The sequence below is a fragment of the Molothrus ater genome, chromosome 11 (genome assembly GCF_012460135.2).
Source record: "Molothrus ater isolate BHLD 08-10-18 breed brown headed cowbird chromosome 11, BPBGC_Mater_1.1, whole genome shotgun sequence".
Taxonomy (NCBI): domain Eukaryota; kingdom Metazoa; phylum Chordata; class Aves; order Passeriformes; family Icteridae; genus Molothrus; species Molothrus ater.
This window is the reverse complement of record NC_050488.2, coordinates 2,172,651-2,200,572: the sequence shown is the minus strand read 5'-3', so window position 1 is coordinate 2,200,572 and position 27,922 is coordinate 2,172,651. Positions and strand designations below refer to the sequence as shown.

Here is a 27,922-nt window from a genome sequence, read left to right as displayed (position 1 = left end):
TCCAAGGATATTTCCTTTGCATGGTTCCTGTACACATTGACACTGTGATGGAGGACAATAATCACATATTTATTTTATTGTTTATAAGAAAATACACTGATCCAGCATTCACATCCCAATTTTTTTGCCTGGATCCACAGATATTTCCTTTGTATGGTTCCTATAGTGACTGACACATCACTGTGATGGAGGACAATAATCACATATTTATGTTTATAAGAAATTACACTGATCCAGCATTCACATCCCAATTTTTTTGCCTGGATCCACAGATATTTCCTTGTATGGTTCCTGTAGTGACTGACACATCACTGTGATGGAGGACACTAATCACATATTTATGTGTATAATAAATTACACTGACCCAGCACTCACATCCCAGATTTTTACCTGGATCCACAGATATTTCCTTTGTATGGTTCCTATAGTGACTGATACATCACTGTGATGGGTGCTGGAGAACAATAATCACATATTTATGTGTAGAAGAAATTACACTGATCCAGCATTCACATCCCAATTTTTTTGCCTGAATCCAAGGATATTTCCTTTGTATGGTTCCTATAGTGACTGACACATCACTGTGATGGTGTTGGAGGACAATAATCACATATTTATGTGTATAAGAAATTACACTGACTGCAGACATTGCAGAAACTTTCTGGTTGCCAAAGGCTGGCAAGTTTAGCTTGGGTTCTAGAGCACAGGATCAAAGTTTTCCATGCTCCTTGCATGTGCCCAAAATTAAAAGGTTCCAGAGGTCAGACTGGTCCTCAGATTCCTCCATGCAGTGCCCTATGCCAGCAAAGCCTGGTGACCCACCTGCCACAGGGACTTTGTGCAGGTGTGGGTGGCTGAAACTCAGCCAGCAGCTCTGTCTGCAGGCTCAGGGGGTGAGCTGAAAGCAGCAGTTGTGTTAACTCTACACTGTGAGGAAAAAAATGGACAAAAATCCCCTTTTGAGCAGAGATGAGCAGAGGCCAGAGCTCTCCTGAGGCAGCAGCACTGAGAGCTGTCTCATTTCTGAGGGCAGCTGAACCAAGCAGCTCCAGGGTGGATCTCAGGGGGCTGGGGAGAGTTCCAGCCCTGCTGAGAGCCAGGTGACAGCAGAGAGGATGTTCTGTCCCCAGTGGTGTGACAAACACTCCAGGCTGACCACCCCAGCACCACTGGAGTGTTGATTCAAGAGGACAGGAGGGGAAAGCAGAGGCTGCAGCTGGGCAAACAGCACTGCTGGGCACAAAAACCCTCCCCAGGAGAGAAAGCCATGCAGGGAAAAGCTGCGTCCCATGGATCTCTCCTTTTAAAATAAGGGGAAATCAGCCTGCTCAGAAATACTGCACCAAGAGCCTAAAAAAATCTGTGTTTCCCACCTGGTTCCCAGGCTGCCATTGGTGGAGGTAAACTCTTGGTGACAGAGTTGTGAGCTGTTTCCTGTGTCCCAAACCCTCTGATATTGCAGCTCTGAAAGGGCAGAGTGGGGGCTGTGCCCACCCCCCAACCCCCCACTTCCACAGGGAATGAATGAATGAATGAATGAATGAATGAATAAATAAATAAATAAATAAATAAATAAATAAATAAATTTGTGCCCACCCCCCAACCCCCAACTTCCACAGGGAATGAATGAATGAATGAATGAATGAATGAATGAATGACTAAATAAATAAATACCTTTGTGCCCACCCCCCAACCCCCAACTTCCACAGAGAATGAATAAATAAATAAATAAATAAATAAATAAATAAATAAATAAATAACAGCCTGTGCCAGGCACTTCTGCTGTCAGACCCCACTTCCACAGAGAATAATTAATTAATTAATTAATTAAATAAATAAATGACAGCCTGTGCCAGGCACTTTTGCTGTCAGACCTCTACCAGGCAGGAAAATGAAATTCCTGCTCACTCTGAGTCTCACAGCAGGAAATTAAAGCCCTGGAGGCATTAAAATCCTGCTGCAGAAGTGGGAGATGCTTTCAGCAAGATGAGAGCAGCTCTGAGGAGCTTCAGATGGGACTGCAGAGCCTTTGGTGACAGAAAGGAGCTGAGCCACGGGAGATGGATGAGCTGAGAGCCAGAGTTCAAGTGTGGGGAAGTTTATTTGGCCTGCACATGTCCTGACTTCCAGCCTGCTGTCTATACCCTTCTTGGGACTAAAAATAAACCTCCAGACACAGTGAAAAAGGCATTTGCTGGCACCTGGGCCTGACTTAAGAGTTAAAAAAGAGGAAACATTAGTTGCATTTCTAGAAAAAGCACTTAATCAGCAAACCAGAGTTCCTTTAAAACCTCACTATGGTTAATTCTCCTTCCTTTTACGAAGCAGTCTTCCCCTTCAAGCTTCAATAATCATTTCTTTTCCCAACAAAAGACAGAAATAGTTTCAGAACAACTTTTGCTCATGTTTACTGTGGCATATCGTGCTTATAAAATCTTTTTAATCTGTAACCATTTAACTTTCCTTGGCAAGATAAATCCAGAGCCATAGAGATATTTTGTAAATACCACTCCAGCTCAGCATCTGAGTCAGAGCAGATGATAAAAGAAAGTGGCATTTCAGACAAACTGGGGCTTGCAGGGCAGCAGGACACGTTGAGAAAGAATTTGGGGATGAGGCAGAGTTGAGAGTTCAGGATGTTGTGCCCTTGCTGCCATGGGGGCACCTCTGAGCTCAGCAGCCCTCCCTGGGGAAGTGAGTCAGCAGCAGCCTCAGGGATTTCAACACCTTTGGTATAAATTCCATGGATCTGTAATAGGAACTTTACAAAACTCCTGCTGATTCGGGGCCTGGGAGGCTTTCCAGTGAGTAACTGTGAAAATGCCAAGCCCTGCCCCAAAATCTGCATGGCAGCAGCACTGGGGGCTCCTGCAGCACCAGGGGTTTGCTCTGCTGGGTTTGAAACAGCAAAGGGGAGGCAAGAACAAAGTCTGGCTCTCTGAGCCTGATCCTCACCTCTGAAATTTTGCTGTGCCAGGAAATTGCTGTGTGGCTCAGGGAAGGTGCAGCAGCATCACCTGGGCCTGCACCTAAAAGGCACAAAACACTCAAAAATCACCTTTAAACTGCACATCTCAGACCCTCCAACCAGTCCTGTAAGGGCTGGCAGAATTTTCAGATCTTGATTATTGCCTCTCTTGCTTTATCTAATGTTTTTTCAAATTATTACATGTTTTGTATTGACTTGTAGGAGCAAACAGGAAAAGCTTTCCAGATTTTTAGTGGGTTTTTTTAATCTTTTAAAATCATCCCCAGCTCACAATCAGGGATGTGAGATGCTCCCAAAACCCACAAAAAGCCCCACAGCACTGCCCATTCTTTCCAGCCTGCCTGTCCTTTACACAGCTTGATAGATGGAAATGAGATTTTCCTGCTATTTGCACTTCTTTTATGAGTTATTTACTTTTTTTTTTTTTTTTTGAACCTGGAGCCTGGGTTTGAGACACTCCTGTGCCCACAGTTGTGCTCCTGAGGAATCCAGTCAGTGACTGTTTGTGGTTTAGTCATTGTTTAAACAGCCCCACAGCACACAGAGCTGTGTGAAGAGAGCTGGCCTGCTCTATTCAGTTTATAGGTCTGTCCTACAGAAATAAAATTGCCCTTTTTTGACATGATTAGGCCCAAATTTGCCACAGTTACTGCATTTGCCACAATAAAACAGGCAGGGCCAAAATAAGTTCAAACACTTCTGTGAGAAGCTTTGAAAGCTCTCTGTCATTATTTCTTCCAGAGTCCAGTCTCAGAATCGGGGAATTAAAAATCAGCCCTTCAGTTCCAGGTTTGTGACAATATTCAGAATATTGTCAGAATATTCTGAGCTGGAAAGGGCCCACAGGAATCACCAAATGTGGATCCAGCAGCAGATGGGTGATAAACCCTCAACCCAACATTCCCACACCAAGAGCAGCAGAGCCCAGCAGGTGATGAGGAAATGGGAAAAGGGATTTAAGGGAAAAAGGGATTTAAGGGAAAAAGGGATTTACCCTGCCCTGGAATTCAGAAGGTGCAGAGCACAGGAAGGGCAGAGCCAAAGAGTGCAAATGAGACAGCCAAGGCATCAGGAGCTGCTCCCTGGGTTTATGGCAGCAATTGTTTGACTTTGTGTGCTCATAAAGGCATTTCAAATAAACAGAACATTTCCTACTATAGGCCATGGCACTGTTTTCTTCCTGGTAAAAGTTTCAAGAATACCAGAGGAATATTAAGATGCTGACACATGAAACTCAACAAAAGAAGCAACAAGCCTTTTCCTGTTATTAAACAAACGGAAAGTAAATATTCCAGATTGGGATAGATTCCATAAGAGGATGTTCTGAGTGGGTTTTTTTTGTATTTAAAAACATATATATGTTGGCAACAAGTTGGTTTATTTATTGCATTTCTTAGAATGTGATGATTTGGGGGTTTTCCTTGATTTGTTTGTTGTTTTGTCCTTCTGTCAGCCGTGACAGATGAACCTGGAGAGCGTTTGGGACAAGCTCTGAGACACGTTTCAGGTAAAATCTGAGCTCCACAGGATTGTTCTGGGCAGAGAAATCTTAAAGCACATTCCTGCATCAGGCACAGTCCAAATCACATGGAGTGACACCACATTTTGGTTTCATTCTCTAATAAAAGAACCTATTCTGCTTCCTTAGCATTGTAAATGAGGTAAAAGTTTTGGAGTCAAACTCAGTTTCAGATGTTGAACTCACAGCTGTGGGAATTAGAAATCACCAGAGCCTTGTCTGCATGTGGTCCTGGAAGCTGCCTCAAAATGCTCTGGCACATAGCATTCCCTAAAATTCTAAAATATTAAATATTATATCCCTTACATTTAACAAACTGAAAATGCCTGGGAAACCAGAAGAAAAACCGCAAAGGAAAAAGAAAAAGAAAAAGAAAAAGAAAAAGAAAAAGAAAAAGAAGAAAAAAAGAAGAAAAAGAAGAAGAAAAAGAGAAAAAGAAAAATATAAAAGAAAAATGAAAAAAGAAAAAGAAAAAGAAAAAGAAAAAGAAAAAGAAAAAGAAAAAGAAAAAGAAAAAGAAAAAGAAAAAGAAAAAGAAGAAAAAAAGAAGAAAAAGAAGAAGAAGAAAAAGAGAAAAAGAAAAATATAAAAGAAAAATGAAAAAAGAAGAAGAAAAAGAAAAAGAAAAAGAAAAAGAAAAAGAAAAAGAAAAAGAAAAAGAAAAAGAAAAAGAAAAAGAAAAAGAAAAAGAAAAAGAAAAAGAAAAAAAAAGAAAAAGAAAAAGAAAAAGAAAAATATGAAAAAGGAAAAGAAAATGAAAAAGAAAAAGAAGAAAAAAAGAAGAAAAAGAAGAAGAAGAAAAAGAGAAAAAGAAAAATATAAAAGAAAAATGAAAAAAGAAAAAGAAAAAGAAAAAGAAAAAGAAAAAGAAAAAGAAAAAGAAAAAGAAAAAGAAAAAGAAAAAGAAAAAGAAAAAGAAAAAAAAAGAAAAAGAAAAAGAAAAAGAAAAAGAAAAAGAAAAAGAAAAAAAAAGAAAAAGAAAAAGAAAAAGAAAAATATGAAAAAGGAAAAGAAAATGAAAAAGAAAAAGAAAAAGAAAAAGAAAAAGAAAAAGAAAAAGAAAAAAGAAAAAGAAAAAGAAAAAGAAAAAGAAAAAGAAAAAGAAAAAAAAGATAAAAAGAGGAAAAAAATTTAAAAAAAGAAAAATGAAAATATGAAAGAAAGAAAAAAAGAAGAAGAAAATCTGCTGGGTTATTCCTAGAAGGGAATCCAGTAATGTTAAATAAATCCCTCTTTTCAGCTCCTTGGAATTTCCTGGTATCTGAATGAAATCCCTGCTCTCTGGCCTCTTATTAATGAATGGGGTTGCAAATGACAAAAACAAGCAGTGAAAAACACCTTCAATAAATGAGCACTAAAGGCTGCTGCCTACAGTTTGTTTGAAATTGGGAGCATGAAAAAGTCCCTGTGCTCACAAAACTCTGCCTTCCAGCATCCATTAGACAGCCAGGAAAAGTAGGTAAATATTAGGCATCAATATTTGAAGAGAAATGTAATGAGCAAAGCAGTTATTTGACAATTAAGCAGGTGTTTCTAAAATTCTGAGTCACTGCTTTAGGGCTCTCTGCTCAGCTAAATGCAAAAAAGGCTGTGCAGAGAAAAACTGGAAGTCGAATAAGAAGAGACTTTACAAACCCACTAGAAATCTGGAAAGCTTTTTCTGTTTGTTCCTACAAGTTAATACAAAGCACGTAATAATTTGGAAAACATGAGAAAAAGCAAGGGAGGCAATAATCAAGATCTGAAAAGTCTGCCAGCCCTTACAGGTCTGGTTTGAGGGGCTGAGATGTGCAAGTTAAAGGTGCTTTTTGAGGGTTTTGTGCCTTTTTAGGTGCAGGCCCAGGTGCACCCTTGACTGATATAAAATCTATCTCCCATTTCCATCTGGCAGTGGAGCAGAACAATCGCTGTGCATTCTGCAGGGGCTGAGTGAGCCCGTAATGAAAATTGCTGAAACATGGACACCTAGTGGAGACACCCAGCCCTTACTGTGCCCTTCCCAACTGGATACACAACAACAAAATGAACTTTTGCTGCTCATCTTGCTGGAACCTGGAGGGTTTTGTGCCCAGCATGGTGCTGAGCCACACGAGGTGAAGGTGAGGGAGTCAGGATTTGGGCAAAGAGAGGCTGTGCCTCATTGAGCAGCTCACCCAGGGACTGATGGAGCAGAAAAACTAATGAGGCACGCAGAAACAAATGGTTCTGCAGCAAAAGGTAAATAAATCTGGCACTGGAGCTCCAGGGCTGGGTGAAAACCAGCGGGTTTAAGTGCCCTTAATTCCCCTGGAGTGGCCAGCTCAGAGCTTTGGCTTTTGTTTCCAGGGGGAGAAGGGAAGCAGGGGCTTTGGGGAGGCTGGGGCTGAGAAAATGAATGTTCACGTCATTTCAGTTAATTAATGTTGACATCATTTTCAATTAATGTTGACATCATTTTCAATTAATGTTCACACATTTTATAACACACCTGGAACAAAAATTGAGGGCAGGGATTGACTGAGATGCCCTCAGAGAGATGGGATGGGATGGGATGGGATGGGATAATGGGATGGGATAATGGGATGGGATAATGGGATGGGATGGGATAATGGGATGGGATGGGATGGGATAATGGGATGGGATGGGATGGGATGGGATGGATGGATGGATGGATGGATGGATGGATGGATGGATGGGATGGGATAATGGGATGGGATGGGATGGGATGGGATGGGATAATGGGATGGGATAGGATGGGATGGATGGATGGATGGATGGATGGATGGATGGATGGATGGATGGATGGATGGATGGATGGGATGGGATAATGGGATGGGATGGGATAATGGGATGGGATGGGATGGGATGGGATGGGATCCATAGGATCCATGGGATGGGATTGGATAATGGCATGGGATAATGGGGTGGGATGGATCCTGCAAGAATTCCACATCCAAGTGTGTTTAATCTCCAAGAACACACACAATCAGTGTCCATGTCTGAAGCAAACACACCCATGCCATTCTCATCTCTAAAATCCTCTTTTCTCATGCTGCTCCCTTCACTGCCATCCTCCTCGGGATTGCTGCTATTATGGGATTCCTCACTGGGCTGATGCTTGGCCAATATTTGGCTTCTCTTTTTTTGTCTCCTGTGAAAACCATCTGAAACTAAGCAGAAACTAACCTTGATTTATTTCTTTAATAAACAAAATTAAGATGCTGCATGTTAATAAAAATGAAAAGTATTCCCTAGTTGTTGGGGGTTTTTTTAAGTTTCCAAAAACAGTCCCATATCTCTGTCAAAGTTAATGTAACCAGAATTTCCATGGGAATTTCTGTCAGTCTGGGGAAACTGGAGCTGGCTAATGTAAATAACTACAGCCCATCCTCCCTCTGCTGTCTGCATCACCTTGTGAGAAAGAAAATCCAGAAAGGAGAGTGTCATCATGGGGGCTTTGTGGATTACAACACGGATGGGATAACAAAATTTTACAGGAACATTCTGTCAAAGCCAGAATTATTACAATGACAAATCACGACTTGAATTTCATGGACTCCATGCAAAACCCTTTTATTTCTTGGCACGGGTTCCAAAATTACCTAAAGACACTGTAAGAACAGATCATTCTTTTATGATTTTATGAGTGGCTTTCTACATGGGCAAATAGTTTTACAGGCTGACATTTCTGTTTCTTTTAATAAGCCTAAGCATGTAAAATATGTATTTAAGGAGTACCTGGCCTGTATGTTTTGGCTGAGGTAGGACTGAGAATTAACTCCCAACTGCCTCTAAAACCCCCAAACACTCAAAAAACCACCCTGGATAACAAAACCGCCCTGTACCTTCCTGCACATGGCAACTCCATTTTACTGGGGTAGAAACTTCACAGCACAGCAACTCGTCAATATTAGCTGTTAAATATTAGTTCATATAATATAAAATGAGCTCCTATTTTATAAGGGGAATATTTCTTCCAAATGATTCCAGATGGGCTTCTCAATGAAACAGTGCCTGTGGAAGGACACAAACCACAGGCAGGCTGAGAGCACAGCACTGCAAATGTTGTGCAGATTTTAGAGGAAATCACCACGTGTGTGGTCACAGGAGGAGTTCAGTGAGCCTAGCAGGGACATCTTGTCCTGCCACTGGAACTGGTTTGCAGCTCTGTGCCTCCACCAGGACCTGAGAAATCCTGGGACAGCACAGAGCAGGAGCATCCTCCCCCTGGAAAGGCTCTGTGCGTTCAGAGAGGCTCCTGTGGATCTGACATGGATGCCATAACACATCCATATTTATATCCATATTTCTGGGATTTATATCTGAATTTCTGGGGCTGGCAGGGCAGACAATGGGGCATTGAGAGTCAGGCAGCAAAGGCAACTGTGCCAGGGTTGAAGGGTTACAGCCACGGTGATTTAGGGGAGAGTCCTATCAGCCTTGGCAAGAAGCTGACATTGCCTTGGACCTTAATTTAATAATGCAATAAATCAGCCCAGTATCAAGAAATGCTGTGTGCAGTTCTGGGCCCTCAGTTTGGGAAGGATGTTGAGATGCTGGAGAACATCCAGAGGAGGCAACGAGGCTGGAGAGGGGCTGGGAACACAAACCCTGTGAGGAACGTTTGGAGGAGCTGGGGGTGCCTAGCCTGGAGAAAAGGAGGCTCAGGGGTGCCCTTCTTGCTCTCCACACCTTCCTGAAGGGAGGCTGCAGACAGGTGGGGTTGGTCTCTGACAGAACCAGAGGACACAGTCTCCAGCTATGTCAGGGATGGTACAGGTTGGATATTAGGAAAAAAGATTTCACCAAAAGAATAATAAAGTACTGGAATGCTCTTCCCATGGAGGTGGCAGAATCACCATCTCTGGATGTGTTTAAAAAAGACTGGACATGGCCCTTGGTGCCACAGTATAGCTGAGGTGTCAGGGCACAGGCTGGACTCGATGATCTTGAAGGTCTCTTCCAACCTCGTTATTCTGGGATTCTGGGATTCTGTGCAATAGTGAGCAAGTGGATGCTGTGATTTCGAGCCTGAACCAGCCGTGCAGCAGGGAATTCCCTGTTCCCGGTGCCATTCCCAGCCAGGGAGGGCAGAGCGGGGATAGCTGGGCAGGAGCTGCGCCCGGCGGGGCACAGGGAGCTCGGCTCTGCCGCCCTCAGGCACGGCCGCAGCGCTCCGGGGAGCGAAAATCCCCCCTGGAAACTGCCCGCAAAGCGATCTGCAGGGCTTTGAGCGCAGCCCCGTGTCTGCAGGAGGGATTGGCTTTATTTGTACTGCTCCTGAGTGTGTGTTCAGCCTGTGAAAAGCCCCGGTGATGGACACGGTGCAATCCTCGGTGCTGTCCTCACTCACAGGTACAACATTGTTTTGTTCCTCCCATATCTCAGTGGTCCTGCAGGACAATGCAGGTCTGTTCACATATTTACTAGGAACTAATATTTGAATCCCATTTTACGCATTCATTTTTTTTATCTTGACATAGTTTTTTTATTAAATAATGAAACCATATATCCCTACATTATCCAAATCATTTATCATCAATTGTGACGGCATTCACAGGAGTTCTTGGATGAGGGAAGAGATGAGGATCTGACTCCGTGTTTCAGAAGGCTTGATTTATTATTTTATGATATATATTGTATTAAAACTATACTAAAAGAATAGAAGAAAGGATTTCATCAGAAGGCTGGCTAAGAACAGAATAGCAAAGAAAGATAACAAAGGTTTGTGGCTCGGCTCTCTGTCCGAGCCAGCTGACTGTGATTGGCCATTAATTCCAAACATCTAAGATGGGCTAATTAAAGATCCACCTGTTGCATTCCACAGCAGCAGATAACCATTGGTTACAGTTCTGTTCCTGAGGCCTCTCAGCTTCTCAGGAGGAAAAATCCTAAGGAAAGGATTTTTCATAAAAGATGTCTGCAACAATCAATACACTTTCAATTAACCTTCCTCTATATTTCCTAGTGTCAAAAACCATAACCAACTGTCATCATCACTCCATAACCACCCCAAAACAAACATAGAATTAACACCCCCCAAAAAAATCAAACAAAAATACAAACAATGATCATAAATCATCAACCAATCACCCACCAAATTTTCCATTCTTGTGGCTTATAAAAAGCATGACACTGAAGGTGTCAAGATGGCTGCCACACACACCCAAGGACAAAAGACTAAGTCCTAACCTTACTGTTAGTTTTTGATGGGTATATCCATGCAAGTATCTGTGCTCCTGTGTAGATGCCCTGGACACCTTAATTTCTGTGCCCTGTACAATTTCTAGACTGGGTGATTTCAGCCTTGTGCTGCTGTGTTGAGACACGGATTCTCACACTGTGCCTCTCCCCGTGGCTCCTGACAGCAGGGTGACATTCCTGACTCCCTGGTGACCCCGAGGGCCCCAGCTCAGAGCCTGTCACCAGGGAGCTGCCTGCTCTGAGCTGCCTCAGCAGCAGCAGGGACATGCAGACACTGCCGAGAGTGTCTGCACAATTACTGATAGAAGAAATTGATAGATAAAAGAAACGAGGTGTGACTCATCCAAAGCTTGTCCTTCAGACAGCAAGTTCTGGCTGCAGCTCGATCTGGGCTTATCAGGGACGGGAGCAGATTATGGGTTGAAGAAACAGGAGTGTGAGTGAGTTAATTGAGGGCTGGCTGTGGGTTCTCTCCAAGGCTGCAGGCTGATAATGAAATGTGAGTGGCCTGTAGCTCGTCGTGTTTTGTCTGCTTCTCCCTGCAGGGAATGTCTCATAGTAAATGTGTCTGCACAAAGAGAAAATCCAGATACAGCTAGCAGAGATAAACTTGCTTTCATTCAAGTGAGACTTGGTTTGAGAGTGGCATCTTTGATGCTGGGCCACTTTCATTTTGTTGCCTGGAATATTTTAATTTGGGTATTTCTATGGCAGAGCTCTGAGAATGAACCTGAAGTTATCAGAGCATCTCTGTACTTTGGTGACAGGATCACATCAGGCCCCTCTGAGGTTTGGCTTCAACACTTTTTATGCAAACCAACATCAAAAAGTCCTGAGCTGGTGTATCAAGCACACCTCTGCAGGCAATAACTGTAAGAACACAAGCTGAGTGTTCTCATGTTTTGTGCAATAATTCCTGTCTGGCCTTGTAATCACTATTGCCTGCCCTTTGGCTCACCATAAAAAAACAGGAATGAGATAAAATACCTCCTAAGAAGGACATATTATTACAGCTTTTCATCAGGGAATTCCCTGATCTCTGCTGAGAATCAGAATTCTCTGCTGAGTCTGCATCCCTGCAGCCAAATTGTCTCTCTCCTCTTTGTGTGACAGTGGCACCTCCCAGGTGCCTCAAACAGGAGCAGGTGAAGGTGTGACCATGGGTTGGACAAGCAGGGCTCAAGCTGTAGAAAAAGAGACACCAGGTCCTAATAGTGAAAATGCTTTGTATTTTATTCAGGTGCTTTTATTTTATAGCTGCACAAACCTGTCGTGCCCAGCTGGCTCTGAGCTGCGGGATCAGCCTCACCTGGCGGGACAGCGGTGCCTTGTCCCGGGTGCCACCGAGCCACGGGCTTTGTCCCGGAGCCAAATGAGCAGAACATTGTCCCTGCGCTGTCCCCAAATGAGCAGAACATTGTCCCTGTCTCTAATTAACCATCTCCGCGTGTGGCTCTGCCGCTGCTCATGGAGGAGCTCATCGCTCACTCCAAGAGCTTCTCTCACTTCGGTCGCGCTAAAGCCGCCAGTGCCGTGTGATTTGTCCCCGGGAGGGACACCAGCACATCCCGGCGGGGACAGCCCCGTATCCCGGTGGAGACAGCCCCGCAGCCCGGCGGGGACATCACCGCAGCCCGGCAGCAGAGCCGGGAGCACATTCCCGGTCCTTCCCTGCCGGGAGCATCCCTCGCTCGGGGCCGGCAGCCGGGGCCGGGACACCGCGGCCTCACCTCTGCCGGGGCGGGACACCCAAGCGGGACCGGGCCCGCACGGCGGGGATGGAACGGGACCGAAACCTCCCCTGGACCGGGGATGGAGCGGGACCGGGGTGAAGCAGGACCGGAACCCCCGGCACGGACCGGATCTCCCTCTGGGCTTGGGACGAAGCGGGACCGAACCCGCTGGCGGGAACGGAGCGGGACCGATGCACGGGGATGGAGCGGGACGGGGACGGAGCGGGACGGGGGATAGACCGTGACTGGGGACGGAGCGGGACCGGTACCAGGAGCGGAGCGGGGCGGAGCGGGGCGGAGCGGGGCGGGACGCTCAGGGCGGGGCCGGGGCGGGACCCAGGGCGGGGCCGGGGTGGCCTCGGGGCGGGCTCGGGGCGGGGCCGTTCCCGCGCGGGCTCAGTGCGCAGGCGCGGTGGCGGCGCGGCGGTGACGGTGACAGTGACGGTGCGTGGTGCGCGCGGGCGGCGGGAGCGGCCCGGCTGGTCTGCCCGAACCCCCCGGGACCGGGCACTGCCCCTCAAACCCACCGAGATACCCCGGGACCGGACACTGCCCCTCAAACCCACCGGGACCGGACACTGCCCCCGAGCCTACCGGGACACCCCGGGACTGGACACTGCCCCTCAAACCCACCGGGATACCCTGGGATCGGACACTGCCCCCGAGCCTACCGGGACACCCCGGGACTGGACACTGCCCCTCAAACCCACCGGGATACGCCGGGACCAGGCACTGCCCCGGAGCCCCCCGGGACACCCCGGGCCGAGTGCGGGTCTTTCAGCAGGGCCCGGCTATCCCGGGGAGCTCCCGGAGCAGCCCTGAGGTGATCCCGGGGCAGCCGTGAGGGATCCAGGACAGCTCTGAGGGGATCCGGTGCAGCCGTGAGGTGATCCTGGGGCAGCCCTGAGGCGATCCCGGGGCAGCCCTCAGGGATCCGGGACAGCCCTCAGGGATCCGGGACAGTCCTGAGGTGCTCGCGGGGCAGCCCTGAGGTGCTCCCGGGGCAGCCCTGAGGGGATGCGGGGCAGTCCTGAGGGGATCCTGGACAGTCCTGAGGTGCTCCCGGGGCAGCCCTGAGGTGCTCCCGGGGCAGCCGTGAATGGATCCCGGGGCAGCCCTGAAGGATCCCTGAGGGGATCGCTGCTCGCCGTCCATCGGCCCAGCGGATCCCGGTCCCTCGGCCCAGCGGATCCCGGTGTCAGGCGGAGAATCCTGCCGGGCCGCGGCTCTCCTGCAGTGCCAGAGCCCCAGGGTGTCGGAGCTGGAGGGAGCCCCGGGATGCCCGAGGGAGCCCCGGGATGCCCCTGTGTGAGCCCCGGTCCCGCACACACGGCCCCGCAGTACCGCCCTGCTCTGCGAGCGCTGCCCCAGCGCTGCTGGAGCTCACGCTCTTCACATCGCTTCATATTTAAGCACTTGTATGGTTTCTGCTTTTGTGCTCGTTGCTCTGCTTTGTTCCTGGATGTGTTTTACTCCTTTATTGCTGGAGTTTCCTTCATGAGCTCTGGCTGCTGTGCTGGGGATGCCCCAGAGGCAGATCCGAGATCTCCAGCACATCCCTGCCTGTTTGAGTTGCAGAATTAAACCTGTGTTACCCTGCAGGATCCACGGAGAATGTGCTGCTGTAGGAGGGGTCTTGCTGAAATACAGAAAAAATGGGTGAACCTTAATTCCTGGGTGTTAAATCTTTTCTTTCCAGTTCTTAGGAGGATAAATTAAGACATGGCAGAAGCAGTTTTTCACCCCCCAAAAAGGAAAAGAAGAGTTTTCGAGACCTACAAGGCTCCCTTTCCTGTGGATGTGGGAGGGAAGGATTTCAGACTCTGCCAGGCTGAGATCATCAACAACAATGTGATTGTGAGGAACCCCGAGGATATTGAACAGCTCTACAACAAGGTGCTGCACCCTGTTTGCACAATGTTTGTAGTGTTGTAAATGCAGGTAAAACAATACTGGTTCAAATCTGCTGCCTTTATCTTTCCTGCCCCTTCAGCCTCCTGTGATTCTCCATATTTCCCTTCTCTCCTGAAATCAGTACAAAAAAAAAATATATTCTGTATGAAATGTGAAAAATCTTTCTTATCCAAGCAAATAAATGTTGGAATGAAGTGACATTGTGAGCTAAGAAACAGCTGCAAAGCCTTCATGTTTATGTCTCCTTTCAGCATTTTGTGCAACTTTTCAAAGCATTTTCTTGTTTTTAAAGCTCAAGTGGTTGAAATTGTAATGTTTTACAAGTGCTTGTATAATTCTTTGAACTTCAGAGTGATTTATTCCTCTGTAAAACAAGCTGTGTTCATTTTTTTTTGTCTGAGTACCATTCTAATGCAGTGGTATCTCCTTGGTTTCAGGTGTTGTTTTCAAACATTTGCTGGGAGCTTTTGGCTGACAAATATTTAGCGTTCAGGGAAAAGACCCAACACTCTCCAGGCTAAATGGGATTTAAACACTTGGTTAAATCAGGTGTTGAATACTGAACCAGCAGCTACACAAGCTTTAGGCAGGGCTGAAATGCTGCAGGAGTTGAGCTGTTTGTTCCAGCTGGTGTCACCATTGCACATTTTATAAGGGGGTAGAAGTTAATTTGTGTGCCATGAGATGATTTGGGGGTTTCTGTCCTTTGCAGGGCTATTTTGGCAAAGGGATCCTCTCCAGGAGCCGCCCAGTGTTCAGCATTTCAGATCCTCAGCTGCTGGCCAAGTGGAGAGGTAAATGGGGGCTCCTGGGAGCTCAGCACTGCTCTGGGAGTTCTTCTCACCTTTCCTCACCCCCTGAAGGTATATTTCTAAAAATTACATGCAGAATAATCTGCTGGATTGGATCAGGTGAAGGATATCTGTCTCTCCCCTTCTCTCGTGCCTAGGAACAATCCAAGAGTTGAAATCCATGTGGATTATTCCTTAGTGCATTCACCCAAACCTTCACTGAGTTGTTGCTTGGGAAGACTGAAGTAAAGGGATCATCCTGGGGCTTTGTTCCCCCTTACTTTCCTTGGGTTTAATCTGCAGATTCTGGTGTCCCTGCAATGATGAGGGAAGGATTGGTGAAGGTTTCAGTCTGCCTGGAGCCAGTCACACCCATTCTGCTCTTGGCCATTTATGTAAAACCTCATTTTGTACTCACCTCTGCCATGACAGTGAAGTCCCAGTGGCCATCACTGGAGTTTATCCTGTCCCTCCATAATTGTCCGGAGAAAAAAGTGTATTTAATTCTCCTCTGTGCAGCCTGTTACATTTGTACCTTTCCTGGTTCTGCTGTGTCCCTGCTTGAAAAGTGGCACCAAAATGGCTTTGAGGACTGAAAATGGGGACAATTCCCAGGCTGCAGATCACCCAGTGACCAAAATCACACAAAACCATCCTTATATTGCTAAAACAATGGATCCTTTTTCTTTACACAGGTGTCAACACCAGCATGCCCATAATTACAGCTCAAAAGTAAGTGAATAATTTGCTTTTTTCTTGGTGTTTTTAGGAAACAGATTGTCCTGGTTTCTATTTCTCACACTGGGTTTCAGGTTGCTGGCTGTATAAATACTGAGGGTGACTTGCTTCCATTTATTTTCTCATTACTTCATTTCTAAATCACTTTAGGAGCAGAAATAGGGTAGGGGATGATCCTCAGGGTGGTTTTTCATGCAGGTGTTGATTGCTGAATAGAAGCCAAGGCTGAGTGCATGCATAGAATGGGTAATTAATTCATAACAATTACAAGCATAATAAACATTCTTCAAGTGAGGAGCAGGAAAAGAAGTTTCTGGGGCAGGCTATTTAAAATATCTCTTCCATTTCCATAGTGGGTTTTTATGGTGTAGCTGAAGCGGCTCTTGAACTTTTACAATACTTTGATATTTTACCTTTTTTTTAAGTCTCAGTTAACATTGGTGGTTTGTACATTTGGCAAAAGTGTTGGGCTACTTTTTGTTTTTCTGTTTAAATAGTGTATAAACTATTAAGCACGTGCAGGTGAGTTACTCAATTCTATGATAACTTTAAAAATTCACTTGAATTTGAAAACACTGCTCCTGCAGCCCTCAATTTTAGGTAAGGAAAACAGTAACCATATTATTACTAATGCTGCTACAGTTACTGCTGCTTGCAGATGCTGAGCATCAATGAAAGTGTGATTTTATTTAAAATGCTCTGCCTCTGTAGAAACCTGCAAGTGCAAATTAAATGGTAATTAAATAATAGGACAGAGAGGAGTGTCCTTTATATAACAAAGAGCAGAGCCCTGAATTATCCAGCTTTATCAGGAGCCTGCAGGGGCACTTGTGTTTGTGTTGACACCTGGAATTTGCATTTAATGTCCTTGTTACCTGGGCTGAAGTTGCTGCCTGAGGATTTTGTTCAGGGAAATAAAAAATGCTGTGCAAGATTTTCACCTTCCCAGAGTGAAGAGTCATCTTTCAACTGACTTCATGTTATTTTAATAACATTAAATGTTATTAATAATGAATTAATGTTATATTCCAAGAGAAAAGGCTCTAAAAACTCTGTCATGATTGAAGACTATTAGAAATAGTAGCTGAAAGTTGTAAATATCTCAGTGATGGGATTATTGTCATTTCTCAAGGATATAACTTAGGGGGTTGGTTCCAAAGGGTGATTCCCACTGGAGGATTTTCCACTGCTGTTCCTGCTGTGCCATTGCTGTTTCCAGGGCAGTTACAGCAGAGTTTTGCAGCTCCTGCTCTCAGTCCTTGGCTGTATAAAAGCTGAAGCTCTTGTTCCATGTTTCAATCCCACAATTCCAATTCCAAATTTGTAGGGAACTCAGGCTTAAGATTTCATGGGAGAAGGGACCTTGTGCCTGGTGAAGCTGCCCAGCCCTTGGCAGGGCTCAGCAATGCTGTTTGCTGCCAGGGAACTGGAAAGGCCAAGCAAAGGCACAGCAGGCAGCAGAATCCTGGTGTCCATGAGGCTCCCTAAAACCTGGAGCCCCCAGCACTGATCCCATTTGTGCCCACAGCTGCTGGGGCTGTTTGTGCTGCACCCTCTGGGGTTTGCAGTTGAATTAAAGGATCAATCCCTGCAGTTCCTCCTTTCTGTGTTCAAACTTAGGTTCCAAAGGGTGATTCCCACTGGAGAATTTTCCACTGCTGTTCCTGCTGTGCCATTGCTGTTTCCAGGGCAGTTACAGCAGAGTTTTGCAGCTCCTGCTCTCAGTCCTTGGCTGTGTAAAAGCTGAAGTGGGAGGGCTCTTGTTCCATGTTTCTATCCCACAATTCCAATTCCAAATTTGTAGGGAACTCAGGCTTGAGGCTTTCATGGGAGAAGGGACCTTGTGCCTGGTGAAGCTGCCCAGCCCTTGGCAGGGCTCAGCAATGCTGTTTGCTGCCAGGGAACTGGAAAGGCCAAGCAAAGGCACAGCAGGCAGCAGAATCCTGGTGTTCATGAGGCTCCCTAAAACCTGGAGCCCCCAGCACTGATCCCATTTGTGCCCACAGCTGCTGGGGCTGTTTGTGCTGCACCCTCTGGGGTTTGCAGTTGAATTAAAGGATCAATCCCTGCAGTTCCTCCTTTCTGTGTTCCCCAGGTACCAGCGCCGTGTGCAGTGGGCTCAGAGCGTGCTGCAGGAGCAGGGCCTGGACAGCTGCTCCATCAGCAGAATCCTGGAGAGTTACACCCAGCCCCTGGGGCTGCCCTTCTGCACAGGGGATGGGGATGGACAGACTGAGCACAGCTGCCCCACAGGGAGCCCAGGAAATGCAGAAGTGTGCAGGAAATCTGCTGGCAGGGAGGGAGCCCAAAGCCCTGAGGGTCAGAAGCAGCACTCCAAGGAGGGAGGAGATGCAGCCCTGGATCCTGGGAGTGCCTCCAGGGACCAGGAACAGGGGGATCCCAGGGAAATGGCTGAAGGGTCCTGCCACAGGCACCCTCCTGTGCTCTGGGGCCTCGAGGGGAAGCAGAGCCCTGAGCAGAGGGCTTGGGAGGGGATGGACTCCAGGGAATGTGCTCCAGAATATGTGCTGGTGCAAGAGGAGGAAGAAGGAAGCTCCTGTCCTGAGGATGACTCCACTCATGCACATGAGAATGTAAGAAAAATGATCTAATCTTTTAGACAAAACTACTTTCAGAATTCATTATTTTTTCCAGTTCAACATTTTAATAATAGTCAATTTTTCTTGTAGCTTGTCAAGAAGGAAGTATTAGTATGCAGAAAAAACCCATTTAGGATTTTTGAGTACTTACAACTCAGCTTGGAAGAGGTATGTGTCAAGCACAGTGCAAGTTAGTTTGCTTTTCATCTGGAAAAGTAAACCTTAATCTATGTTACACTGTCATTGAAAATATGGTTCTAAAATACTGGGTCCTGTGTCTCTAAGGACCTGGATTGTCTTAGTCATCAACTTAGCTTTAATATGCTGTGATAATTGCCTGAGATGGTTAAAAACAGAGTCCAATCCTGTTTGCTTTAAGTGAGTAATCCCACTGACACAGAGACCTGTGACAGCACTTAAATACAGAAACACCAGGAATACAACATTGATATGAATCCTGTTTCAACTCTGGTGCTTCTCATTGTATTTACATGTCAGTTTTAACAGTATGCCTCCAGCAGGGATGACATTGTAGGAAATTAATGAATGGAGTCTTTGTTCTTGCCAGGCTTTGTGTATAAACTACAGGAGGAATGTAGCTGTCAGTTAAAGTGCCTCTGTTTGTTTTTTCAGGCTTTTTTCCTGGTGTATGCTCTGGGATGTTTAAGCATTTATTATGGTGAGGTAAGAGATTGGATTAATTTTGGCTTACTGGGGATGCTTTTTCTCTGGATATGGTTTGGTCTGAATGTTCACCTGTATGGCAGAGATTTGTGCTGTTAATTCTGGAGGAGGAAATATCAAACACAGGAACTGGGAAGGTTTTCTTACAAATACTGGTATTTCTGTTTAGGAAATGCAGCTCTGAAAGCTTTAAGTTTACCAAGACCAATATAATTAAGCACTGTCTGTCTGCAGAGAAAGGATTTTTGTTTTAACTTAGGCAGGAATTATAGGAGAAATAATATGGTAAATAATCACACCTGAGATGGCAAAACTCCTTGGAGTTTTAAGCATTAATTCATGTAATGCCATAATAATTCAAACCTGTGCTTTTAGTTGAAGATTTATCAGCCTTTCCTTTATTATGGGTCTGGTTGTGAACTGCCTAAAAGAGCCACTAAGTGGAGCAGCAGGTTCCTGCCTTGAATCCAGGGTTCTGCTTTGCTGGCTGCAGTTCCTGCTCTGTGCAGCAGCCTGTGCTATTTATTTGGGATTTGCTGCTGTGGTGTTTGGGATTTGCTGCTGTGGTGTTTGGGATTTTTCATGCTGTGCAGCAGAGCATGGCTGGTTTATCTCAGTGCTGTGTGCTTTGCAGGAGCCCCTGAGCATCGTGAAGCTGTGGCAAGTGTTCAGTGAGGTGAAGCCTGATTTCAAAACCACCTACATGGCCTACCACTACTTCAGGGGCAAGGGCTGGGTGCCCAAGGTGGGGCTGAAGTATGGCACGGATCTCTGTGAGTACCCCCCCAAAAATGGGGTCATTTCCTGCCCAGCCCTCCTCCAGGCAAGGCAGAACTCCAGAGGGGAACTCAGTGAGGAGCTGCTGGACTGGAGCAGCCTTTGCTGCTTGCAGTTGGCAGAGGATGTTTGGGGTTAGCAGTGAAGTTGGGATGGGAGAGGAAAGGAACATCCCATATCCAGGAGGTGAAGAGACAGCTTGGAAGGTCTGGTTTGCTTCATGAGGTTCATAATTCCTACAGGATTGCACTGAAATTCCCTTCCCAACTTTCTCTGTCCTCTCCTAAACTCATCTCCTGCAGTGTTAACAGTCTCTAGAATAACAGGTTTGATTTCAGATCCCAATCCTCAATAAAGTTCATGCACCTCATCCATCCCAGTTAAGAGAAGGTGGACTTCTGCTGAGCTCACTGCCAGCACTGTTTCTTTGTGTGGGTTTTGGGGGAGCTACAGAATGGACTTGGCTCTTTTGTTTTCTTGGTTGGAGGTTTAATATTACAGAATTAATGAGTGGTGTCCTTGCTAAGGAGCTCAAGAGCTCAGTTTGGCTCATGTCAACACAAGCAGTGCAGTTATTACAGAATGTGCACTGAGTCAGGTGCTTTTGGATGTGTGCAGCCCAGCAGGTGTTTTAATGCTGCTGAAGTGGTGGCACATTTTGGGGGGTGTGCTGAGCAAGTCCTTTAGGTCAGGGTGTAGCTCTGGCTGAATTCATCATCCCTGCCAAAAAATCCCATCCTAAACTCTTTCCTACAATTGCTAATTCCTAAAGTTCTTCTGCCTTGCCTTTGACCTGCCCTGCCCTGAGTCACTCTGCTGCTCTTCCCTCTCTCCACTTGCTGGGACAGCCTAATTCTGAGCAGAATTCAGAAGAGTTGAGGTTTTTTTTTCTTGTGTAATTAAAATTTACAGAACATTTGACAATATTGACGAGCCCTGCTATTAAACCCTTTTAACTCTGATCTGACTGAGGTGTTTCTCTTTTGTTTCAGTGCTGTATAGGAAAGGGCCCCCGTTCTACCATGCCAGGTTTGACACTCCTGTTTCTGCTCATTTCTTTCAGTTCAATTGCACTCACACCAGTTTAGCATCTTCACTGGTTCAGCACATACTCATCACTCAAAATACATTGTGTTCACACTGGGAATGTGAAAATCCCTTCAGCAGAGGAGCTGAATGACACCATTCTTTAAATATAAATAACAGGCATTCCAAATCACAAGCTGCAGTGGATTTATACTCAGGTGATGATGGACTCAGGAAAATAATTGGATTTTGTAGTACTAATTTAGAAAATGACACCATTTCTTTGAATATACATAACAGGCATTCAAAATCACAAGCTGCAGTGGATTTATACTCAGATGATGATGGACTCAGGAAAATAATTGGATTTTGTAATACTAATTGAGAAAAATAGGTGATCTGGGTAATTTATGTAATTTGGGAGAACTTTGAAGGGATGATAATTGTCTTTATTTGTTGGCTAGACAGGTTAAACTCCTAGATAATAAATTGGTTATAAATGTCAGCTTGGCATTAACAAAGAGAATGCTACAAACATCAGAAGGGTGGGGAGGGAAGGCACCACTGGGCACATGCACAACTTCAGTATTTCTCCTCTTTTCCTCATAGAAAGACTCAATGTCACAGTTTGCAAGCTGGCAGATTGTTTAATGCCAGTTTTTAGCCCCTGGTTCTTGAGTTGTCCTCAGAAAATGCCAATTTCCTTTCTGTGACCTGTCCTGCCTGCTGTGTTTCCCAGTTACTCTGTCATTGCTGAGTTGGTGGATGATAATTTTGAAGGTTCCCTTCGCAGACCCCTCAGCTGGATGTCCCTGTCTGGGCTGAACAGAACAAATGCAAATGCTTCTAAGGTACAAGCTCTGGGGAAAAAGCAGCTTTGGGATGATAAAGTTTGGCTCCAAAGGGCAGGGACTTGGACTGAGGCTGGGAAGAGAATCCTCCTGCTGAACAATATGTTGATCTGCCAGTGGCAGAGAAGTTTCCTTTATCAATATCCAGGTGAATCCTGGGAGAATTATTGTTAAATAATAATAATTATGAAAGTTCTGCCACTTGTAGAAATGTTAGAAAGTTGTGTGAGGAACAGCAAGACCTGAGGGACCCTTGTTTCCTGATTGCCACTGCTGTTTTTAAAGCCCTTTCCATGTCCCAGGGTTTTCCTTTGAGCAGTGAGACTGGAATTTCCCTGAGGCTGTCAGTGTGAGCTCCACGGTGCTTCCCTAACCCACTGAGATTCCTGTGTTTGCTGCTGCCCACAGGAGCTCATGCTGTGCTACCTGATCAGACCTTCTGACATGACTGCAGAGGAGATGGCAACCCCAGAGTGCATGAAGAGAATCAAGGTTCAGGTGAGTTCCTGCTTTTTCACACTCCCTGGGACAACTGTGCCTTCTTTGCCTTGATTTGGGTTTTGCACACGTGGCTGCAATACAATCCAATTCCTTCATGCAAAGTGCATTGTGGGATCTTTGGAAGCTTTACACCTCCTGTGGGAATGGGAATGTTGCTGATAATGGGCCTGGCAGCATTTAGGGCTTCCTAAAACCCTGTGGAGATGGCAGGGCTGAGGTAAGGTCAGAAATAAAAGGGGGGAAAGTGTGAGAGCTCAGCTCTCTTCAGGAGCAAACAGAGTCACCTGCTAAAACACCTCAGTGGCCACATCATACACATAACCAGTTGTACAGACCTAGGCCCCATCCCTCACTGACTTCCTGTGCCTTTTGGGATTTTCCTTCCTCCTTGGGTTTTATTCCAGGAGCTGATCGTGTCCCGTTGGGTTTCCTCCCGTGAGCGCAGCGAGCCCGATGAACTTTAACTGACTGCACAGGAAAACCTCACTTGTTAAAAACCACTCCTTGTTGGTTTTCACCTGATCTCATGATGAACTGCTGCCTCAGAACATTTCCTAGCAACATAAAATGCTGTGTATAAATGCTGTTTAAAATGAGCTGTATCATGTTTACTGGAGAGAATGTTTTACTGAAAAATGTACGTGAGCAGATGAAAAGCTGTGTCCCAACTCAAAATATAAAAGATAAAAAGGTGCATGTTTGAGTGGTGGTTACACTGCAGTCATTAGGAACAGTATTTCTGATATTATGGCAGCACAAACCTGACTTCACAGTCTTGGTGAATTCGAATTTAGATTTGGGGAGAGGTTTGGTTGTTGCAGTTGGGACCCTGGAACTTCTACAATCACAGCTCAGAATTGAGGAGCTCTTCCCAGAATTTAAATTTATTCTGGGGCCTGGGCACCTCTCCCACTCTGGGTGAGAAGTGTTTCTTCCCTTGGGATTTGCAGCTTCACATTCAGGTATCTGAACTCCACCTCAGCTTCTTTCCTTTACCCTGCAGTTCAGAATGGAAAAAGAAATCTGACAGGCAAGAGGCTGGATTTATTTGTTGGTACATTTCTTAGTAATTAACAGACAGGAAAGGAAATCATCAGACAAGGATGGGATTTAGCAGCACACAAGCATATGTTCTTTTTCGCTCATCAAACAAATATGACAGAAAAGGCCACTTTGGTCTGCTACAGCTGAAGTTCCCACAGTTCATCTGTAAATCCCTGAATTCCACAGCAGTTCTCATTTCTGGTGTGAAGTGTCTTTGCACAACAGAGCACACAGTGAATGTTAAATCACAAATCATTTTTCCACAGGAATAGTTCCCATGGAAATTCTCTGTCGTGTGTACATTGTGTGTGTGTAACTTCCCTGAAATGCACAAAAGCTCAGTATCCTGATCCTCCCTGAGCTGCAGGGTTTACTTAATGGTGTTTTAACCACACTGAACCTTAACCCCTGAGGTGGAGCCATCCCCTCGTTTCCCATCGCTACGCCAGCGGGCTGTGGATCCCAGGCAGGCTCTCCTGCTCCTGCTCGTGCTCAGCCAAGGGCACGACGTAGACATCGCTGTGAGCCAGCTGCTGCTGCAGCCGCAGGTAGCGGGCGGCCTCCCGGCTGCGGGCCAGCAGGAAGCGCTCCGTGAACTCCGCCTTGCTCAGGGCGGGCCCGCCCCGGCCCTGCCGCACGCGGTTGATGAACGCCAAGGCGAAGGTGAAACAGTTGTGCTGCTGCTCCTCGTACCTGGGGAAACACCCCCTCACTCAGCGGGGCGGTGTCACTGACCAAACACCCCTCACTGAGCGGGGCGGTGTCACTGACCAAACACCCCTCACTGAGCGGGGCGGTGCCACTGACCAAACACCCCCTCACTCAGCAGGGCACTGCCAGTGTCAAACCCCCTCAGCAGGGCACTGCCATCACAAACCCCCCTCAGCAGGGCACTGCCAGTGTCAAACCCCCCTCAGCAGGGCCCTGCCATCACCAAACGCCCCTCAGCAGGGCACTGCCAGTGTCAAACCCCCCTCAGCAGGGCACTGCCAGTGTCAAACACCCCTCAGCAGGGCACTGCCAGTGTCAAACCCCCCTCAGCAGGGCACTGCCATCACCAGCCACCCCTCAGCAGGGCACTGCCAGTGTCAAATCCCCCTCAGCAGGGCACTGCCAGTGTCAAACCCCCCTCAGCAGGGCACTGCCATCACCAGCCACCCCTCAGCAGGGCACTGCCAGTGTCAAATCCCCCTCAGCAGGGCACTGCCAGTGTCAAACCCCCCTCAGCAGGGCACTGCCATCAGCAGACACCCCTCAGCAGGGCACTGCCAGTGTCAAACCCCCCTCAGCAGGGCACTGCCATCACCAAACCCCCCTCAGCAGGGCACTGCCAGTGTCAAATCCCCCTCAGCAGGGCACTGCCATCACCAAACCCCCCTCAGCAGGGCACTGCCAGTGTCAAACCCCCCTCAGCAGGGCACTGCCAGTGTCAAACCCCCCTCAGCAGGGCACTGCCATCACCAGACACCCCTCAGCAGGGCACTGCCAGTGTCAAACCCCCCTCAGCAGGGCACTGGCACCCACCACCACTCCTGGGCAGTGTTTACTCCAGGAATACTCTCCAGTTACTCGCCCTCCCTGCCAGTGCTTCCATATATTCCTCACAAGTGGCACCTCCCAGCCTGAACTCTGTAAAAATGAGAGCTGCAAGGCTTGACAAAAAGCAGTTCTTATTTTTTACACTTCTTTGTCTTTTACCTTGTTAAGCTTTGCTCTTCCAGCTCTTGTGAGCAGCCCTTTCCTGCAGCCCCAGAGTTAATTGTGTGTGTGCCACCACGGGGGAGTGGGAGCTCGTTTCAAATCCTATCTGTGATTTCTCTACCACCCTGCAGTAAGTGAAAAGCTCTCAAGAAAACCAGATTAGGTTTGGCCTGAACCCAAAGGAGTTACAGGATTAGCTCAGTGCAGTTCCTGTCCACTGAAAAAATAAGCAGAGGATTTCATTAAAGTTGTTTTCAGTTCAGTGGTCACTGGTGTGGCTGTGGAAAAAGGTCACTGTGTCAGAAAAACCAGGGAAAGCCAGGAGAAGGGATGCACACATCTCTGCCCTTCTGCCAGTGATCTTTGGATGTCAAGGCACTTTTAATATTACTGGGAACTGTAAAAGTGACACAAGTTCTGTTGGTTTTACCAGCTCTGTAAATATTAGAAAATTTGATTTCAAATAGAAATTTTATCTTCTTTAGGGGGGTAATGTTTGATCCCCAAAATTTTATAGTCAGCACATGGAAAATTGCTAAAAAATGCTTTTGATTTGATGGGGTTTTTTTTCTTTTATGGTTGCATTTTCAGTGGCACCCAGACAGGCTGTGAGTGTCACAGCTGCTGTCACTGAGGGACAGTTCCAGGAGTGCTGCTTTCCTGGAGAGCTGCTCTGTCACCAGCAGAGCAGGAATCAGCCTGCTTTCCATTTCTCACCACTTACATCAAAAACAGCAACAGGGCAAGAATCCCATCGCTGTGCTCAGCCTTTAAATGCAAATACACCTCAAACTGCTAGAAAAAGAATTATGGACTTGTGCCTGGACTTTTGTACTCAGCAGCGTGCAGGTAATGGTTCATTGAACTGCGGCTTTAATGCAAAATTCCCTAAAGCCACCTCTTGCTTTAGGGCTTTTATGTTCCAGCAGCTGAGTTTTACTTAAAATTCTGAACGTTCTGTGCAGCCAGGCCAGGCCAGGCTGCCAGGAATGGTGTCCTGAGTGACCCCAGAGCCCATCCCAAACTCACCCCAGCTGTTACACACACCTGTGAGGGAGCCAGGCCTGTTCCAGGGAGAATTCCTCCAGGAGGCTGTCCCAGTGCTGCAGGAGCTCCCACATGTCTGGCTGCACCAGGGGGATGCTGATGCACTGCTCCCAGCCCCTGCCATCCCTGTGCACGCCCTCCTGGTCGTAGTTGTACACCACACCTGCAAACACACACACACAGAGCCCTTCTGGGCCTTTCTTCTGACCCAGCTTCCCACCAGCTGAGCAGGAAATGCAGTCCTGGCTTCCAGCAAAAACCTGGTCTCATTCTCACAGCCTGGTTTGAAAAAAGGCTTGGCCCTTTAATAATCAGAGCAGCAACCAGGCTTCATTTTTGACCCCCAAAGGAGACTGGCTTTGTATGAAATACACATCTGAAATGATGTTTTGCAGGGTGGGCCTACTCTAGGTAGAATCCAATAGGATTTGTAATGGGGCTTTTAAAAATGATTTTTAATTTTTAGAATTAGCAAAAACTGTGTTTAACTCAATTGAACTGTAATTCCTTTAAAGCAAGCCCAGCCTTTCATCCCAGGGGTGGAAGGCACCTGTCTATTCCATTCAGTGCCTGTTTCATCCATTCGGGGGAATGGCTCTGCTCTGGAGCTGTGCTGCAAGGTGAGGCCATTCCCAGTGAGCGCATCCCGGGACATTCCGAGCAGGAACGCCCAGAACAGCAGGGGTGGCAGCTGGGGTGGCTCCTGAGGGGGCACGGCGGGCGCTGCTCACCCTGGGAGCTGCTGATGCCCACGTGCAGGTCGCAGTGCCCGTCGTAGCCGCTGCGGGAGGAGCAGAGCGGCTCTGAGGGACAGCGGGGGCCGCTACAGCCCGGCAGAGCTGCCCGACACCTGCCGGGGGACAGCCGGCCTTCCCCGGGGCCTGAGCCCCGGCCCGTCTGCTCCCTTCCCTTCCCTTCCCCTTCCTTACCCCTTCCCTTCCCATTTCATTTCCTTCCCCCTTCGTTTTCCTTTCCCTTCCCTTTCCCCACCCATTCCCTTTCCCAGCCCTTTTCCCTCCCCGTTCCCTCAGTGCCCGCCCCTTTCCATCCCTATTCCCGCCCCTTTCCCCTCCCATTCCCCCTTCCCCTCCCTCTTCCCCTTCCATTCCATTCCCCGTTCCCTCAGTGCCCGCCCCTTTCCCATCCCCTTTCCTTCCCCATTTCCCTCTCAGTGCCCGCCCTATTCCCATTCCCCGTTCCCACTCCCACGTCCTGCCCCATTCCCTCCCCATTCCCACTCCCCTGTCCCGCCCCGTTCCCTCTCCATTCCCATTCCCCATGTCCCTCCCCGTTCCTTCCCCATTCCCTATTCCCATTCCCCATCCCTATTCCCATTCCCCTGCCCCGCCCCGTTCTCTCCCCATTTCCCTCTCTCCCACTCCCCCGTCCCGCCCCATTCCCTCCCCATTCCCATTCCCTGTCCCGCCCCGTTGCCATTCCCACTCCCCAGTCCCGCCCCGTTGCCTTTCCCCGTTCCCATCCCCTGTCCATTCCCGTTCCCCGTTCCCCATTCCCATTCCCGGTCCCGCCCCGTTCCCGCCCTTTCCCCTCCCCGTCCCGCCGCGCTCCCGCAGCGCCCCCTGGCGGTTACTCCAGGAAGGTGCCGCGGGTGGGCCTGACGAGGAAGGCGCGGTGCTGCCGGTGGCCGTGCCGGAAGGGGCAGTCCAGGCGCACAGGCGCGGCGGCCAGCCCGGCTCCGCGCAGGTCCCCTCCGCACGCGGGGCAGCGCGGCGGCGCGCGCCGGCAGTACAGGAGCGCGCGGCAGTGGCGCACGCGCAGCACCGCCATGGCTCGGCGCGCCGGCCAAAACTGTCCGGCCGGAAA

At 47.5% G+C, this 27,922-nt stretch overlaps 2 protein-coding genes across 5 annotated transcripts; one reads left to right on the top strand and one right to left on the bottom strand.

Annotated features, from left to right (window-relative positions):
- The first annotated feature begins 12,826 nt into the window (after positions 1-12,826).
- On the top strand, positions 12,827-23,009 carry TSEN2 (tRNA splicing endonuclease subunit 2). 4 transcript variants are annotated; one of them, XM_036404712.1, is made up of 12 exons: positions 12,827-12,868; positions 14,131-14,320; positions 15,051-15,132; positions 15,825-15,861; positions 17,963-18,461; positions 18,558-18,635; positions 19,101-19,151; positions 19,786-19,924; positions 20,921-20,957; positions 21,694-21,805; positions 22,214-22,303; positions 22,711-23,009. In XM_036404712.1, exons 2-12 carry the CDS (start codon positions 14,147-14,149, stop codon positions 22,768-22,770), a joined length of 1,359 nt encoding a protein of 452 aa, XP_036260605.1. In that variant the 5' UTR covers positions 12,827-12,868; positions 14,131-14,146; the 3' UTR covers positions 22,771-23,009. The 4 variants fall into 4 exon arrangements, with proteins under 4 accessions (XP_036260605.1, XP_036260607.1, XP_036260606.1 ...); XM_036404714.1 differs by having other exon boundaries at positions 12,851-12,868; positions 14,124-14,320; XM_036404713.2 differs by lacking the exon at positions 12,827-12,868 and adding an exon at positions 12,946-13,310.
- A 321-nt stretch (positions 23,010-23,330) lies between these two features.
- On the bottom strand, positions 23,331-27,886 carry MKRN2OS (MKRN2 opposite strand). The gene is made up of 4 exons (XM_036404715.1): positions 27,690-27,886; positions 26,830-26,879; positions 26,099-26,261; positions 23,331-24,043 (listed from the first exon to the last, which is right to left on the bottom strand). Exons 1-4 carry the CDS (start codon positions 27,884-27,886, stop codon positions 23,791-23,793), a joined length of 663 nt encoding a protein of 220 aa, XP_036260608.1. The 3' UTR covers positions 23,331-23,790.
- Between the last annotated feature and the right edge of the window lie 36 nt (positions 27,887-27,922).